Below are 16,918 nucleotides of genomic sequence, written 5' to 3'. Positions count from 1 at the left end.
CTTGGGCCTAGCTAAAGTAATTGTGTCTTGCCCCTGAGTGCTACTAGTTAATTGCAGGGCACGTGTCAATCAAAGGTTCATAATATGATCTATAAAGTGTTGATTTTATATCAAGCATAGATAGATAGTTGTGGATGCGAAGCATTTCTGTAAAAGTCTCATATGTACGTTCAAAGAATTTGAAAATTGAGGATCGCATCTCCAAGCCTACGCTATATCTTTAATATTAATATATATATATATACATACAGACATAGATTATAGAATAGTTTTGCTTCAACTAAAACATATCTATTTTAAGTTTTTATTTAAATATATTTTTGACATGTATACAATATAATATAAAGATATAAAAAAAATAACAGAAAATAATCACAAATTTTGGCAGTTTAATGTACATTAAGGTGTAAAATTAATCACCATTGTTTAATTTACTACAAAATATGGTTTCCTTTTGATATAGCAAAAATATAAAAAAAATCATTTGATTAATAGAGTAATTTCTTCACCAATTCTTCAAATTAAAAAAGTTAAAAGAACATAAAAATCAGTACACTTTCCTCTAAAATTATAGACCTACTCATTTTTTGTTCTTCAACTAATAACATTAAAAAATCCTTTATTACTACATATGCTGTTGATAATAAAAATTCATATGTCTAAACGGGCTAGGACCGTATTAGGTGGTTGAAAGATTTATTAAAATTGAAATGTTATTGCGAAAAATTATTGCCATTTCAAATTAATTGGGTGGAAACGCCCCCAATTTAGAGACCGGGCTTTAAACAACATATTTTTAAAATTCATGTTCTTTGTGTGAACAAATAGTAATTCATAATAGTAACTTTTATAGACAAAAAAAATATTCTTTAAAACTCATTAAGACATAATGACAAATATTATTGAGCTTGCGGTTTAAATAATTTATTGCTCCAACAAACAAAACTTTATATTCATTTTATGCTCTTTTAAAAATTTGATATCCATTTTTTAAGATTATTATAAACATTCACATCTATGACTTATTGTTGACAAAAAAAAACACAATCACACTGAAAAAACGTTTGTAAAAAATAAGCAAAAATAATGAAATAACCTTTATACTAAGAACTAAAAGTAATTTTGCTTATTTTTTAAAAAGTTGGTTTTATAGATATAAATACTTCTATTATTATGGTATAACACTTTTAATAAGGACTAGTATGTAATTTATAAAAAAGTTCCTTTCTATAAAAAAAAATCCATAAAAATGTTATAATACTATTTGCTTTATAGATTTACAAAAAGGCACTTTTTTAATACTGACTACGATAACATATAGAAATACATGTAATAAGTTCACTAGGGTTGTAGTAAATTCTTATTTACTAGGCTTACAGTAAATTAAATTTAGTAAATCTAGTTTTACAATAAATTAAATTTCTAGACTTTTAGTAAACCTAGTTTTAAGAGACTTACAGTAAATAAGATTTTACTAGACTTAAAATTTACTTGTTTAAAAGTAAAAAAAAATTTTACTAGGCTTGTAGTAAATATTGGTTTACCTGGCTTTTAGTAAATTGTCTATTTAATCACATATTTTATTGCCAGCCCCATGACAACTTTTTGTAGAACAAAAAATAAATGTAAACTAAGGTACATTTATTTTTTAGGGGTAATGGGACTGAAAGGGCGGATTTGGGGTCTGGCTTTATATAACTGTTTTACTATGTTTTGTCTTTGTTTTTAAGATTCTTTTGGGGATGCTCAAGAAAATATCTAAGGCTGTAGCTTAGAAGTTTGATTCTTGATTTATTATAGTTTGTGATAAAAATAAGTAATGTACTTATTTTCTTTTACTTTTAGAACCAGTAGACAAATATTCTAATCCCAGCCATGGCGGAAAAGTCCTGTCCTAGGACTTGTGAAAAAACTGGTGTAGTGGTTCCGCTTCTCGTTTTGATAGCTCGATAGCTCTGAAAAATAATATGGATTTATAATACATTATAGGACATTTCATTACAGATTACATAGACCCATAAGACGTATGGCAAAAAACCACTAAATTTAATTAGGAATTAAAATTTGTTTTGGAAATACGCTTAATTTGGTTATTCATTTTAGGTTAAGTAGATGTTAGAAGAGCCCACAGGGGTGAGGAATAATGATTTTAAAAATTTAATTAATGGGGGAATTTGGTGATCAGGAATTATATTTGAGTGAAAACACCAAGCAAACAAATAAAAAGAAAAGGGGGAAAAAAGTTGATCATCATCAGTACAGGCAAGAATTTTTACATAAAAGTAGTAGTGTTAAAAAATGCTTTTACCTTTTGTTTTAAGAGCAAAACCACCATTTCTGAGCATACCTTGGGTGTATACACCATCCTAGAAAAAAAATACATTTATTATTATATATACTAAATTTTATACTAATGGATATTTTCAATCCTACATTTTAAAATGTTCGAGTGAAAGCCTAGCTCATCATGTAACATATTTAGAACTTCCAGTAAAGATCGTTCAATCAAGTTTTGTAGGCTGTAATTATAAATTTAATTGAGCAAGATCCACTACACCAAAATAAGATATAGAGCTAATAAGGTTTAGTTACACCAAAGTATGCTCTTGTTAAATACCTAAAATAAGAGTTTATGATGCTCCAAGAAAATAAAAATAAGACCTTGTTACATAGTCATCTGGAGGTTATCAAAGTTCAGGTACACCCAAAGCATACAATCCATCCATTCCAATTTTGAATATATTGTACCATAACAATTTACCTTATTATTTTTTGCTGGTTTAGTTGTGTGAACCGCTGGCGACCCACCGGAACCGACTGACGACAATTCTAAAAAAAATAAATAATAACTATTTATTATTTCAAAAAATATACACATACATTATAGTACCTTTGAGTTTATTTTATCTGCTGTACCTATCTGCATTACAGAAAAAAGTATTTTGCATGGGTCATTATTTTGCATAAATCAACCAATCAAAGTTTACTACTTTATATAATAGGATTAGTTTCGCTAGTATTAATCATAATCGTTCTAATCATGAGCATTTGAAGAAGTAATTAAACCAAGTTTTTCATTTCATTTTTTTCACTTATGTAATGAAATAGTATTTAATTTCAAGAATCTAATATTTATAATTAGGCATGACGATCATTAGTAAAATCCTTTATTTTTCATGTAAAACATGTAATATTACAACCCCTATACTCTTATTACAGATTGTTAATATGAAGCTTAAAGTTCACGTCGATTATACGGAGTTATATAAAAGTATTTTTAGCTGAATTACTATCGACATGGTGATCATTGCTGACAAATTACAGTATTCATTTCATAAAAATATAACAGTTAGTCAATGCAGAAGTGTGGGGGGGGGGGGTTACTTTTGGTCCACTGACGATATAGACGACCCTACCCGCTCATCTTTGATTAGTTATGAATATACTTTGCCAAATAAAATAGAGAGGAGAAAGCTTTTACAAAAAGATGTAGCAGGGCAGAAAAAGATTATGATAGGCCTTAATGTATCTATTTAGAAATGCTATAGCATAAAAAGGCCTTATGAAAAGCAGAAAAGCAGTCCGATGCTGTTTTATGCTCCCCCTAGCAATTTAGATTAAATTTTAATGTATAAATGAGCTAAAAAATCATGCTGGTATTTGTTTTTAAAACTTAATATCTCTCTTCTTTGGACAAAATTCAAAAAAATATGCAAAAATCAAATAAATTTTTCTTTTAATTAAGTAGTAATAATCATTTTGTAATTTTTATACTTCTTTGAAATATATTATCATTTTTTAACTTAGATGAAAAAAATTTAAATGTATAAAGAAAATCTTCTAAATATTTAATCAACATAATGTATATATTGTGAATAAAGATCTCTAAAATTGCTGATCCAAATGGGTTGTACTATTCAGAAAGCTTTAAATGTCATAGAGAGGTTTTAGGCTATTTTTATAGGCTATCCCGTCCTCCCCTATGAGCAAGGCAAATAACATTACGAAATAAAGGTGGCATTAGCTGACCTAATATCGACATACAAATTATATTGGTCTTGGCTGACATGAAGTTTTTTTATTTATACCTTTTAAAGGTTAATGTTTATTTAAATAAATCTAAACTTACTCTACCAGCATTGTTACTGTGTAATTGTTACTATCTGTTAGTTAGATTTAATAGTTATTTCTCGCATCGTATTATAAACGGCTTTCCGCGGATATAGAATGTACAATTATAAGATTAAAACCAGTTTTTTAGCCCCGAGGTGCCGAAGGCACGGGCTAAAAAAACTGGTTTTAATATTAGGATTGTACATTTTTATATTCGTAGAAAGCTGGGTATAATACGATGCTAGACATAGTTTTTTCGTATGGATGAGAACCGGTTCCTATCCACCGGATTCGAATGAATACGAGAAAATTGTCTTACCTACTCCGCTGTCAGGGTATAATCTTGAATGCCACCAAGGGGATGTTTTGTCCAAACTGAAGAAAAAAAAATTGTACATCGAAAATTTGGTATAAAAAGTATACATAAGGGATTTGGAGAGTTTTAATGATTCTATAATCTTTTATAACCACCCAATATTTAGCAGCTATCAAAAAAACAACCTCCCATCCCCTCCCCTCCTAATGGATGAAGAATCAACCAATAAACGAGTTCCATGTTAGCAACCTAAATTGATAACAAATTTTCCCAAATGAATATATCTATCTATTTTATATTCATTACTACTTCTTAAACTTGTTGAAAGAATGGTTATACCTGGCCGACTCTTTGCTTGTGTTAGTTTTGGATCTGTCCCTCCTTGTTTTCGTGTTAAAATCTGTGACTCTAGCGCTGTAGCCGCTGTAGTATGGATCCTCACCACCGGCAAAACCAACTAAAACATATATTAGCCTATTAATCTTGGACGTACTTTCCTTTTAACTTTTATTGTTGGGTTAATACGCTTACACTATCCTGTAATATAATAGATCTTAGAACTTAATAGTCTGGATACGTTTTTGGAAGGTTTTAGGCTATTTTCCTACACTCATCTGCCTTCGCATGAACCATTAAACGCTCAATTTTTTTTTATTAAAGATATAATTAGTTTTTGCGATCAAAATCATTTTAATAAAGTAAAGAGATCTATTAATTATGGGCATACTTATTTATTTAGTTTAGATTATTGAGTTTTTGTACTTGAAACTACAAAATGCAAAGACATGTCCAAGAATAAAATCATGAAAAAAGTTTGAAATGAATCGGACAATTCTATTACCTGTCGGCTGAACTCTTATGCTGTCTGGATCTCTGTTTTGTTGTCTGGCCTGAAATAAAGAAAAAACGTTGAATTTGTTGTTATCTTATCAGCATAAGACCTCAGTATTCAGGGACATTAAGAGGTAGGATAATTATTACCCCTCGTGCAGGTTTATATTATTGGTTGAAAAGTTTGGACAAACTTATTATGGATTTAGTGTCCAAGACTCAAAGTGTTCGAAGCCAATAAATGTCAAAACGTATGGAATTTTGGGGGCATTTCGCGCACCCCTCTGGAAACGCCCTGTGCACGCCACTGTCATGACACCATTGGTCAATTAGTAAGATCAATTTTAAAGTGTATCAAATATTTAATAATATTTAATAATAAACAATTTAAAATTTTATAATTTAGATTAATATAAAATTAAATATTATATTATTATGTAAGCGCATATACAGAATCTTTATATAAAAGTCGCAGAATGATTTTCTGTGTGTGTACTGAGGGATCTTGCTAGCCGCTGAACCGGTATGGCTCACCTTTACAATGCAATGTACAAACATTCTCATAATTCCGGGGAATGTTTACAACTAGTTTACAACCCCATTAAGAGAAATCGCCACAAGAAAATAATAGAACTAATAACAGTGGGGTGTACGGTTCTCTCCCCCCCCCCCCTATATCCCTTAGGCCTCTAGGGGCGTCGCCGCTTAGTATACTAATAAAGTAGTGCTATTATTATTACTAGCGGCGTCGCCCCTAGCCTCTAGGGGCTCCGCCCCAAGAGGTTTGATCAAACTAATTTTTCGTATTTTAGATTTAAAAGAAAAAGTTTTAAAAAAATTTCTTTTGGGGGGGGGCGGAAGTCGACCCCACTATTTTAATTTTAGTTTTAAAAAGAAATTTTTTTTTTTTTGGGGGGGGTTGGAGGTGTCCCACCCCCCAATAAAATAGTTATAAACCTTCCCGGGACTTATGAGAAGCTATCCTATAAAGGAGAACTCGATCGGTTCAGCGGTTAGCGAGATCCTTCGCTACAAACAGACAGACAAACAGACAGACAGACAAACATCGTTCTACTTTGTATTATAGATAGAAGTATTATGGTTATTCTTTGGTGTGTATTGGATACCACATACATTGATACAATCACATTATCAAATCATCGAAACCGCAACATCGTTGCAACAACACAAACTGACTCATCCAATTTAATCTATTTCACTGCTTTGCAAATGTAATATGATGGGGAAAATGAATTAAAATTTGAGTTTTGTTTAAATAGTCTACAGACTATGGGCTAAAATCAGGATATATAGTAGTATAGTTTGCTTGATTGTCCGTTAAGGTCACTCTAACTATTGACTGAATTAATTTTACTGCACTCTACCTTGATGCTAGGGACGTAGTAGCTAGTTTTACACAAAGAACTAAACATTAATTGCACTGCACATACTTTGTCTGATAGGATTAGCTAATAATTGTTTAACAGTTTGATGAGAACACTCCGGATAATTTTGTATTATGTAATGATTGAATAATTTTCTATGGTCTATTTGGGTCAACTTAAATACGAGTACTTTCAGGGATAGGGAAATGACCGTTAAATTAATCTATCCCCTAATTTATTTGCTCTACGTTAGCTATCTTTATGGCCGGATACAGTGATATGAACATGGCTAATAAATCAATTTTCTCTAACCCTATGTGATGTATTTAAAATATAGTATTTTATTATCATTTGGGAAAGAATTGGACTAAGATTATTTTCTCCCACCATTTTAATAAAACATACTTAAATATTTTAAGGCACTGTAGAAATAGGATAATGGTCGATAAATTGATCTTCTTTCCTATTCTCCCTTCTTGATATTTTCAGTTAACATTTGTATAACCTTTACTTACCTAACCTAAATCTAGAGTAGTGAATATAGATAACATGACTACAAATTCAAATTATTTGTATTTTCAAAGGCATCAAGAACATGTGAATTTTTCCTCTTAAACAGTTATTGCTTTATAACAGTAATGATTTGTAATATGTATATTCTTTTTAGGTCATTCAAAACCAAAAACGCTTTTCATTGCTAAAAAATCGCGATATTTTAGTTATAGTCTTGATTTTTGCTGTAATCAGAAAAAATTGAAATAAAAACCTTTTAGATAATTTCAAAAATTCAATTTTTTTTATCAATTGCTTAAAAAAGTATAACATTTTTGTATATAAAAAAAACAAAAATACAAAATATCTATAATTAGTTTCTTAAATTGTATTTTCGACAGGCAAAAAAGTAGGGGAAATCTATATCATTATTCTTTTTTTCTGACTTTATTTTAATCGACAAAATTAGGGTATTTCATATCCACACTGAAAGTTTTGCATATTAGATTATTCAATCCTGGGGATTAGTTTAATTGACTGACCAGCGAATTCAAATCAGAGTGGCCTTGTTCTACCATCTGTAGGTCAAGTTAAGGGTTATGACACCACCTGACCAAAATTTTGTATATCCCCTTAAAGTCAATTAGGGAAAAAAATTTAAAACAAACCTAGATTTGGGTTTGATTATCATAAAAATTTATATTAATGTACAATATACTTGGATGATATAAAAGGAGAAAAATTATCGTAAATTTAGGTTGCAATTTCCCCCCATATATGGATCGGGCCGTTTATCCAGTAGGAGGAAAGATGATAGGGTTCACTTTATTATAGAACATGAAAATCTTGTGTAAGATCAATGTAATAATACATTTATTCTACTATCTTACTTTTAAGTTATCTTATGCTAGGATTTAAACCTGTAACTTCAATCAATCTGCAGACAGACAGACGGAAAGACATGGTCTATTATTAAAGTAGCAGTTGTACTTAAACTTAATAATAAATAAAGCCATCCTAATACCTCACACGCAAATATGTATAATACTCTGTAATAAGAGCATAAATGGCATATACATAGGTGGCCTTATATATATAGTGTTATTTTATGCTATTACGGTAAATGTTAAGCCTACCCCCTCCCCCTTACCCATGCTTTAGGATAATAATGACATCTAAAAAAAAGTATTTTAATTGAAAAAAGTATCATTTTAAAGGGTAGCTTAAAGAATTAAATTGAAATACTTTTTAATGGCATTTGTAAACATTTAGAAAAGTAGAGCAGCCCACCAAAATTTACATTACGGTGCGGTTAATCTTAACATTAAGTAGTCCGAATATGCTTTAAAAGTACATCCAATATTTGTTGACGCTAAAAACAAGCTAGATTTTCGTCGTCTAATATTATTAAAAAGTTTTATTTAAAAATCAGATTTTATCAAATCTGCCTTACAAAAGATACATTAGTGGACAAAAAAATAATCCAAAAATTTAAATAAGATTAGATTTTTATATTGAATTATATTTATAGATATATTAGCTTTAAGCTACTTCCTAAAATTTTCTTTGTGATAAAATTATAATCTTTTAAGATTATTCAAAGTTTATTAATATTCAGGGTGGTAAAAATATCTGAAGGTGAGGGCGGGAGGGTATTAACTCCCCTACTACTGCAGGTTTTTTTTGGTTTGTTTTTATTTCATTAGTCGTGGAAAATTGTAGGTAATACGATACAACACGTGATTTTTCAGTATTGTTGGGAACCGGTTCTAAAAAAGTGGATATTAATCAGTGTCGAAGACATACTGGAAAAATATTTCAATGTCCTATCTTTGTAATATTTAATTTAATATTAATCAAAATAATTTTAAAATTATAAAGATTTATATAGTAATAAGGCTGAATTAAATATTAGATACGCTTCAAATTATGATCATAAGAAGCGCAGCAATAACAAGTTTATAATATTTTGGATTAAAAATGCAAAATAAAGTGTAATGTTTTTTGTCAGAAGCTTTAGATTTCAATAACTATAGAATTAACTGAATATCCTTTTTTAAGTCTTATTTAAGGTTACGGGATAGGCTATCTACTTATAAATTTAAGCCTTGGATGGGTTAAGGCTATTTTTCTGCCTCTTTTTTTACCCATTCGAGCACTAAAAAGTTAGAGGCGAAGCTGCTAAAATTGTAAAAAGAGAGAGTCTTATGAGTAGACACCGTTTCTACTATTTGAACCCTGAAATAACGTAGCTTACATAAAACAAACTAAGGAATACTTAGTTTATTGAGTAGTTGCACTTAAAAAAAAAGTAAAAAAATAACAGTAAATTGGTTATGTTTGCTAACATAATTACAACTATATGCTTTTTCATTAATATAATGAGGCCTTTTTAACTATATATGCACTTTTAGCATTGGGGTATTTTTATTTAACAGCAAACAATAAAAGCAGCCACATTGTATTATTCTTTGTTAGTAGCGCAGCAACTCTATAACCATGATATGCCCGTATGCACGACCGAATTATTAATATGTATGTACAATTATTGATGCTTGTTTGTTGTCAAACATAATTGTTTTAGATTAAATCTTTTAAGCATTTCTATGGCAGAACTGTGATTTTCCGAATTTATAACTGGCCGCTAAAATGAACCAATAACGTGTCTCCTTTGTCAAAAGTCATCCAATAATATGCTTGTGTTTTGAAATGGAGGCATTTAATTGGTTAATTTTATCGGCAAATTCAGAAATGTTGGATCTACTGCAGTTCACGGTAAAATATTGCTGGTAACGAATATTGCAAAAAATCTATGAATTTTAAAGGCTGCCAGCTGCCAAACGGCTGAACGTACAGATCATGCCCGCACACTGTTTTAAGCGGCATAAGAAGGCCTACAAATAATCTGGAATAACCATAAATCAATAATGCATAATTATCTCGCAGTGCAGAGAAATGCGCGAAAAAGGCCTATTTTACGTGTTTTTTCTTCAATGAAGCTTTCTCAGTGCATCATTGGATCTTGGCTATTCCAGATTATTTGTATGCCTTCTTATGCCGTTTAAAATGGTGTGCGGGTATGATCTATACGTTCAGCCGTTTGGCAGCTAGCAGTCTTTAAAATTCATAGATTTTTTGCAATATTCGTTACCAGCAATATTTTACCGTGAACTGCAGTAGATCCGAAATGTTCAACTCAGTGGTTTATTGACCATACCTTCCAAAAATAATATTTATAATAAAAAATACTTCATTCTTCTGATTAAAATTTATGTCTCTGTGCAGTTTATTGACATTTTAGCCGATTTTTTGTCGTTTTACGCAAACGTAGCTAAATAGAAAAAGAAAGATTATGTTTTGAGTCTAATGACCAAAACACTCAACATGTATATTAATCAGGGAGTAGACAATGGACAAAAATCTTTCAACCCATAATTTTTGTGTCATATTTTGCCTTTGGTAGCAGATGATTTTGAGGGAAAGAAAGGGTGTAGATTAATTTATAATTCACTATCCCCAGTCCCTGATTATAATAAGCCAGGCAAAGAAACATTCTTAAACATTAAACTCCGTTACACGGCTTTCAACTTTAAATTAAAATTTTTCTTTTAGGTGTTATTTAGGGCTTTTAAACACAGGGCATTCTTTTAAATTAAATATAGAGCATATATTTATCAAGAATATTGGAAGATTTTTTATAGGGCTGTTTGGGGGATTTTCCAAAAAAAGGACAATTGTGTAAATAGGTAGCGTAGCAATAACAAATTTACAAAGGGATAGGACAATGAACATTTGATGTACATACCCTATGATAATATACAAAATTACCCCTTCTGTGAATAAACATTATTGGTTGAAAAGCTCAAACATTATTAATTTAGAGCAAAAAAACCAATAATCCTTATACTAAAGTAACAGGATGTTTGTCTGTTTGTTTGTCTGTGTGTCTGTGTGTCTCGAAGGATCTCGTTAATCGCTGAACCGATCGGGTTCTCCTTAACAGGGTAGCTTCTCATAAGTCCCGGGAAGGTTTATAACTATTTTCTTGGGGGGTTGGACACCCCCAACGTCCCCAAAATGAATAATACCCCCCCCCCCCCAATTTTTTTTTACTTTTTCTTTTAAAATCTAAAATAAGAAATTGGGTTATCAAATTCGACTCCCACCTCCTCAAGTGCCCCTAGAGGCCTCTAGGGGCGTAGCCGCTAGTATTTAATAAAAGTATACACTAAGTATTTGAGCCAACGAGAAAATGTGGTTGTTATAATAGATAGAAACCATGCAGCGGTTAGCGAGATCTTAAGCTGTAGACACATGCATTCACAAACATCCTGTTACTTTTATATAAGGATAAAAAAAACATTAATCTACAACCCTTTCCTTCTCCATTTTCATGACAATTAAAGAAAATGATTTACACCTATGAATTGGGGGAAGATTATTTTATAAACCATTGTCCCATTCCTGTATCCCGTCAATTATAAAAGCTCCCTAATCTAATTATATAATTACTGCTCCTGTAAACAAAGTCAGTCCAGGCCTTTCAAAGCTTATAATTATATTGATATGTCAGTAGCACAGCTACTCTACAACCCGCTTTGTCCCGTACAAATACATGAGTTGTACATACTAGTACACACACTAAGAGAGAAACATATACGCTTGCAATTGCTGTGCATCTATCCTATAATATGTTGGTAAACTTATCTTTACTTCATATGTCATAAGAAAAAACTAACAGTTTTTTTTATAAATAAACTCTACTACAATTTACTGCCTTTTGTTTTCGTTTGCGCTACTTATATAGATATAAATGTGTTGAGTAGCTATATTCTATGAGCACATGATGTATTAGTTCCTAATTAATAGGCGGGGATATGTTAATTACAAACAATTATGCCCCCAAAAGTATTCAAATATTAATGCAGGGAATACCAGGTGGGGGGGGGGGAGGGGGGGGGGTGGGTGCGAGAAACACGCTCAAAATTTTTGACATCCCCATAAACCAAAATCAAGGGTGTATTTTTAGATTGTTAAATTTATAGATTTGATATTTGTAAGAGACAGAGTTGATAAAAATCTTGTCATGAAATGGTCATTTTAATATCTTTTTATGGCAAAAGGGAGAAGGTTTATTTTTAACCGGTTACAACAGGGAGGGTCAATGGACGTTAATTTCCCGGTTGTTTGTTGACTTTTTTACATGGTATTTGACATTCTCCAGAAGAAAAGCTACACATCTTAATTGACGATAAATTAATGGGTGATCTTAAAAAGGCTAGATAAAATTTCCTACTTTTTAGAATAAAAACATTTGGACTTAAGAACCAGCAAATTAAAATTTAGTCAAAGTGCCAAAAGTTTTTAAGCCACTAAATAAAGAAAAACTTCTGGCACTAGTCTAATTAACAGTCCAATGTCCCCTCCCTCCCTGATTTAATCTGAGCAACTGTTCTAAAACCAAATTATGGGACCAATAAGAGTGACAGATACCAGGTACTCCGTAAATGTAATCAAATTATAAAAATACAAAGAAAATAATCATTAAACTACTGCATCTAACTAAAAATCGGGGAGGGAGAGGACCTTGAACTGTAAATTAATCTGGTGTTAAAAGTAGTTGTTTTCATTGTGTTATACAAACTATAAAAGGCTAAACTTTTCAACAAGTTATTTTTGTATACATACATAAGGGGTAATTTTGTTTGCATCCATTTATAGTCGATTGTCTTATCTCTTATTTCGTTCACTCTGAGATATAAAATCATTATAATTTATAGTTGCTGCGCTACTTATAAACATAATAACCCTTGCTACATACATTATAACTAGGAAACTGTGGCTAATATAAATCATTTTTAATTCAATAATTCTAGAATAATTGGAAACTCTTTTCCTTAACTTTGGTTTCAAGATTATATTTAATTTATTGTAATGAATATTTATGTGTTTTTTTAGTAGAAAAGCTACTCTATAATTTAGTTTGTCTGTCTGTCCGTCAGTGAGTCAGACACATTGGACATATGTCCATCTACTCTTTTTATTATTTTGTTTGTTGGCCATGCTTCTGAAGACATATCCTTGTTTTTTAACGTTCGTTATTTTCTGTTAGTTTTTTTTAACTCTCTCTGTTTTTTTTTGTTGTTGAAGACATCCTGTAACTTTTACAAAAGGGCAATGTTAACATGTAGTGCACGCTATTTATTAATCATAGTGACCTTGTTTTTAGTAGCGAAGCTACTCTATAATTCACTTTGTCCGTCCGTCCGTCAGTCAGTCCGTCAGTCCGTCAGTCTGTAACGCTATGGGGGAAATGGGATTTACTCAGCTCCTATAAAAGATAGAATGCTGAAATTTTTTGACAATATTCCCATCATTAAGGAGCACAATTGACTATAAAACATCATTGGCGTTCGGACCGATTTTTAGCAGGTTTTAGGCTATTTTTTTATTTTTCACATTTTTCTCCATATCTTCAGTGTTTATGGTCCGATTTTCAAAATTTTTTCAGTTACAGATATCAAAATTAAATTTCCCATCGTTTAAAGGAACAACCATGAAGGCCAGACTGCCTTTTCAGCATGTTTTAGGCTATTTTTATATTTTTCACATTTTTCTCCATATCTTCAGTGTTTATGGTCCGATTTTCAAATTTTTTTCAGTTATAGATATCAAAATTAAATTTTCCGTCTTTTAAAGAAAACAACCATGACGGCCAGACTGCCTTTTTAGCAGGTTTTAGGCTGTTTTTTTTTTATATATTTAACATTTTTCTCCATATCTTCAGTGTTTATAGTCCGATTTTCAAAATTTTCAGTTATATATATCAAAATTAAATTTCCCGCCTTTTTAGCAGGTTTTAGGCTATTTTTATATATTTAACACTTTTTTTCATATCTTTAGTGTATATGGTCCGGTTTTCCAAATTTTTTTAATTAAGGATTTAAAAATTAATTTTTTTGTCGTTTTAATAAAACAACCATGACGGCCAGACTGCCTTTTATCAGGTTTTTGGCTATTTTTATATGTTTTACATATTTCCCCATATCTTTGTATATTTTGATGCAATTTTCAAACTATTATGGGATATCTGTATCAAAATAATTTTTCCCATTGTTATGAGCATCTTTAATATAATTTACTTTGACCATCGTCATCATGCAAAATAAAACAAGGTTTCATGTTTATTTTATCCAATAAATCTATTCTTGATTTTAGTAAAAACCTTTTAAATCTACGTATTCCAATCGACGATTTTTTGTGCTTCGATACTTATGGATGTTGTCATCCTTGTTTTCCCTATAAATTTATTACGTGGGAAATGTACGTGTCTTGGTCTGTAGAGGTGTGTGTGTCTGTGCAGACTCAAGAGAGAGAGAGAGAGAGAGAGGGGACAATTGGCTGTTTATTACATTAGTCCTTTACAATAACGTTTTCTTATTTGTTTTCAACTTTTGGGAATTTGAAGTCTGGGAAGTTGTGTGTTCAAACGTTTCAACCAGTATTGCGGAGCCGGAGCCAAGAGCCGCGTAGCCGCCATATTTTGGTGGAGCCGGAGCCGTAATTTTCGTTAAAAACGGCTCCGGCTCCGGATTAGCCAAAAATCATTTTTTAACGGTCTATTTCTATTTAATAAATTGAAAAACTATTGTTACTTAACAAATAAACACACATCCTTCTACTTTTATATAGCTTTAATCAAATCAAAGCAAAATATTTCATATTATTTATTTCTCAATTCAATAATGAACAAAAAATGATTAATTTTAGGTAGGAGCCGGAGCCGGAGCCGCATCAAAATTAAACGGCTCCGCAACGCTGGTTTTAACCACTATTTTCAATCTATTGAAGGGGTAATTTTGTGTATCATTATTGGAAATTTACATCAATTTATCGGGCATTGTCTTATCCTTTTAGATTTCTGGTATATGTGTGCGCGAAAAATGAAGAGAAAAAAATAAGCAATGATATCCCACTTTCATTTCCTTATACGAAATTCAAAATTTACTTAACAAATTTTATGGGGTTGATTAATAAGCATAGAAAATTTAATTTTCAGGCAAAGTTCCTCCATAGTTGTTTTCAAGTTTTCTGTCCGATTGAATTGATTGTCATTGTATTCTTTTTAATCATAGTGTGCTGTTTTATTACTGTAAGTTACTTTTAAATACTATCAAATAATATCAAGCTTTTTAGTTATTTAGATATTTAGGGATTTATTGACACCAAATAACAACTAATTTATGAATTTATGATAGTATAGTTTTTTATCAAATTTTTGTCATTGCTGCACTTTTAATGAACAACATGGTCCTTGTTTTAAAAAAAATGAGTTGTATCAAATGATTGAAATATTATCGCATTACCTAACTTCTATATTGGGATTATGATTTTTTACAGCATGGCTTCCAACCAAACCGATTAATATCCGGTTGATTAAAACCAGTTCTCAGCTATACTGAAAAATTATGTATAGTTTCATATTACAGTTAATTTTTCACAAATATTAAAATTCAAAACGTAAAATTGATATAGGTTCTGTTAAAGGATTGATCCTAGCTAATAATAATATAAGAAAACGTCGATTTTCTGCGGTAAATTGATTGTTTGTGCGTGGCTGCCGAGTCCGGATAATTTAAATTAATGAAAATTTTTATTTGAATAAGAAAGATGTAAGAAAATAAATTGATAAAAAATTGATAGCTGGCAACTTCTTGATATTTTCTTATACATTTGTATATTACATGCAATTTATAAGACGAAAAAATGCAATAACATTTGAAAATTTATAACTAAAATTAATTTTGAAATAGTAGAATAGTAATAAAACAAGAAAAATTATGACTATGAAGGGCGCAGCAATTACTAAATTATGATAAAAAAATCAGTAAGACTAGGATAAGACTCAATGATTATTAGAAAAGCTGGCCAAGTAGACCGAGAGTGTACGCAAGTTTTAATTTTACGTTTTGCTAACTATTAAACTAATCCCCAAAGTTTTAGTATGCCATTTTCTTATTAATTGGCTTAAGACCTTTGGGGACTTTTATTAAATTTTAATTTTGTTTATTGAGATGAGTCTTCAAAACTACTAATTACAATATACAAGATGGGTAATTTTGTGCATCATCATTGGAAATGTACATTTATTTATCGGTCATTGTCTTATCCCTTTAGATCCCTATTTTCTACCAACTTTTTGTTATAACACTTCAGGGGTTGTTTAAAAGGCCAACTTGGTGTAAAATTATTTGCAGTTGAAATTAATTTTGCAAAAATAATTATAGCATCAAGTTTTAATTCCTTGATATCTTAGCAACAAAAAACTTAAATTTGTATCATTAATTTATTGAAATTAATAGGCGGAATAAAATTTAAATTAAAAGCATAAAATAGTAAAAAAAAATAACCATAAGTAACACAGAAATAACGAACAAAAAATATTTCAAATGGCATTGAATTATAAATTATACCGATTCCCAAATTTTATATACACCTACTCTCATTAGTTGACTTAAAATCCTTGGTAACTTTTATTGAAAATTAATTGGTTGGTACAAATTAATAGTGGCAAAACTCTTGCCAAAAATTTATATATATTGTCCATTGTCTTATACTTTATACTCCCTAAGTCAATGAACATTAACATACAAAGGTTATAAAGTAGCTACGCTTCTAAAAATGGGATCCTCCAGTTTCGTTGTTTATGGGTCGAGAGTTAAATATGGCAGGGGATAATATTTCATTTTCTAGCCCTTCCCCTCTCTCTCTCTCTTTCTGA

At 30.6% G+C, this 16,918-nt stretch overlaps 1 protein-coding gene across 2 annotated transcripts in view; it reads right to left on the bottom strand.

Annotated features, from left to right (window-relative positions):
* Positions 1-290: 290 nt before the first annotated feature.
* The window catches only part of LOC145331745 (uncharacterized), a 355,671-nt gene continuing 339,043 nt past the window's right edge, over positions 291-16,918 (bottom strand). For both annotated transcript variants that reach the window (XM_080176576.1, XM_080176578.1), the window contains 6 exons: positions 5,271-5,319; positions 4,769-4,886; positions 4,433-4,488; positions 2,762-2,829; positions 2,309-2,366; positions 291-1,955 (listed from right to left, as the gene is read on the bottom strand). In XM_080176576.1, coding sequence (XP_080032702.1) covers positions 1,864-1,955; positions 2,309-2,366; positions 2,762-2,829; positions 4,433-4,488; positions 4,769-4,886; positions 5,271-5,319 — 441 coding nt within the window. In that variant the 3' untranslated portion in view covers positions 291-1,863. The remainder of the gene's footprint in view (positions 1,956-2,308; positions 2,367-2,761; positions 2,830-4,432; positions 4,489-4,768; positions 4,887-5,270; positions 5,320-16,918) is intronic.

Source organism: Acartia tonsa, chromosome 11 (assembly GCF_053477335.1).
Source record: "Acartia tonsa isolate MP-2025a chromosome 11, ASM5347733v1, whole genome shotgun sequence".
NCBI lineage: Eukaryota > Metazoa > Arthropoda > Copepoda > Calanoida > Acartiidae > Acartia > Acartia tonsa.
Note: the sequence above shows the minus strand (reverse complement) of the source record. Positions and strands in the feature narration are given on the sequence as shown.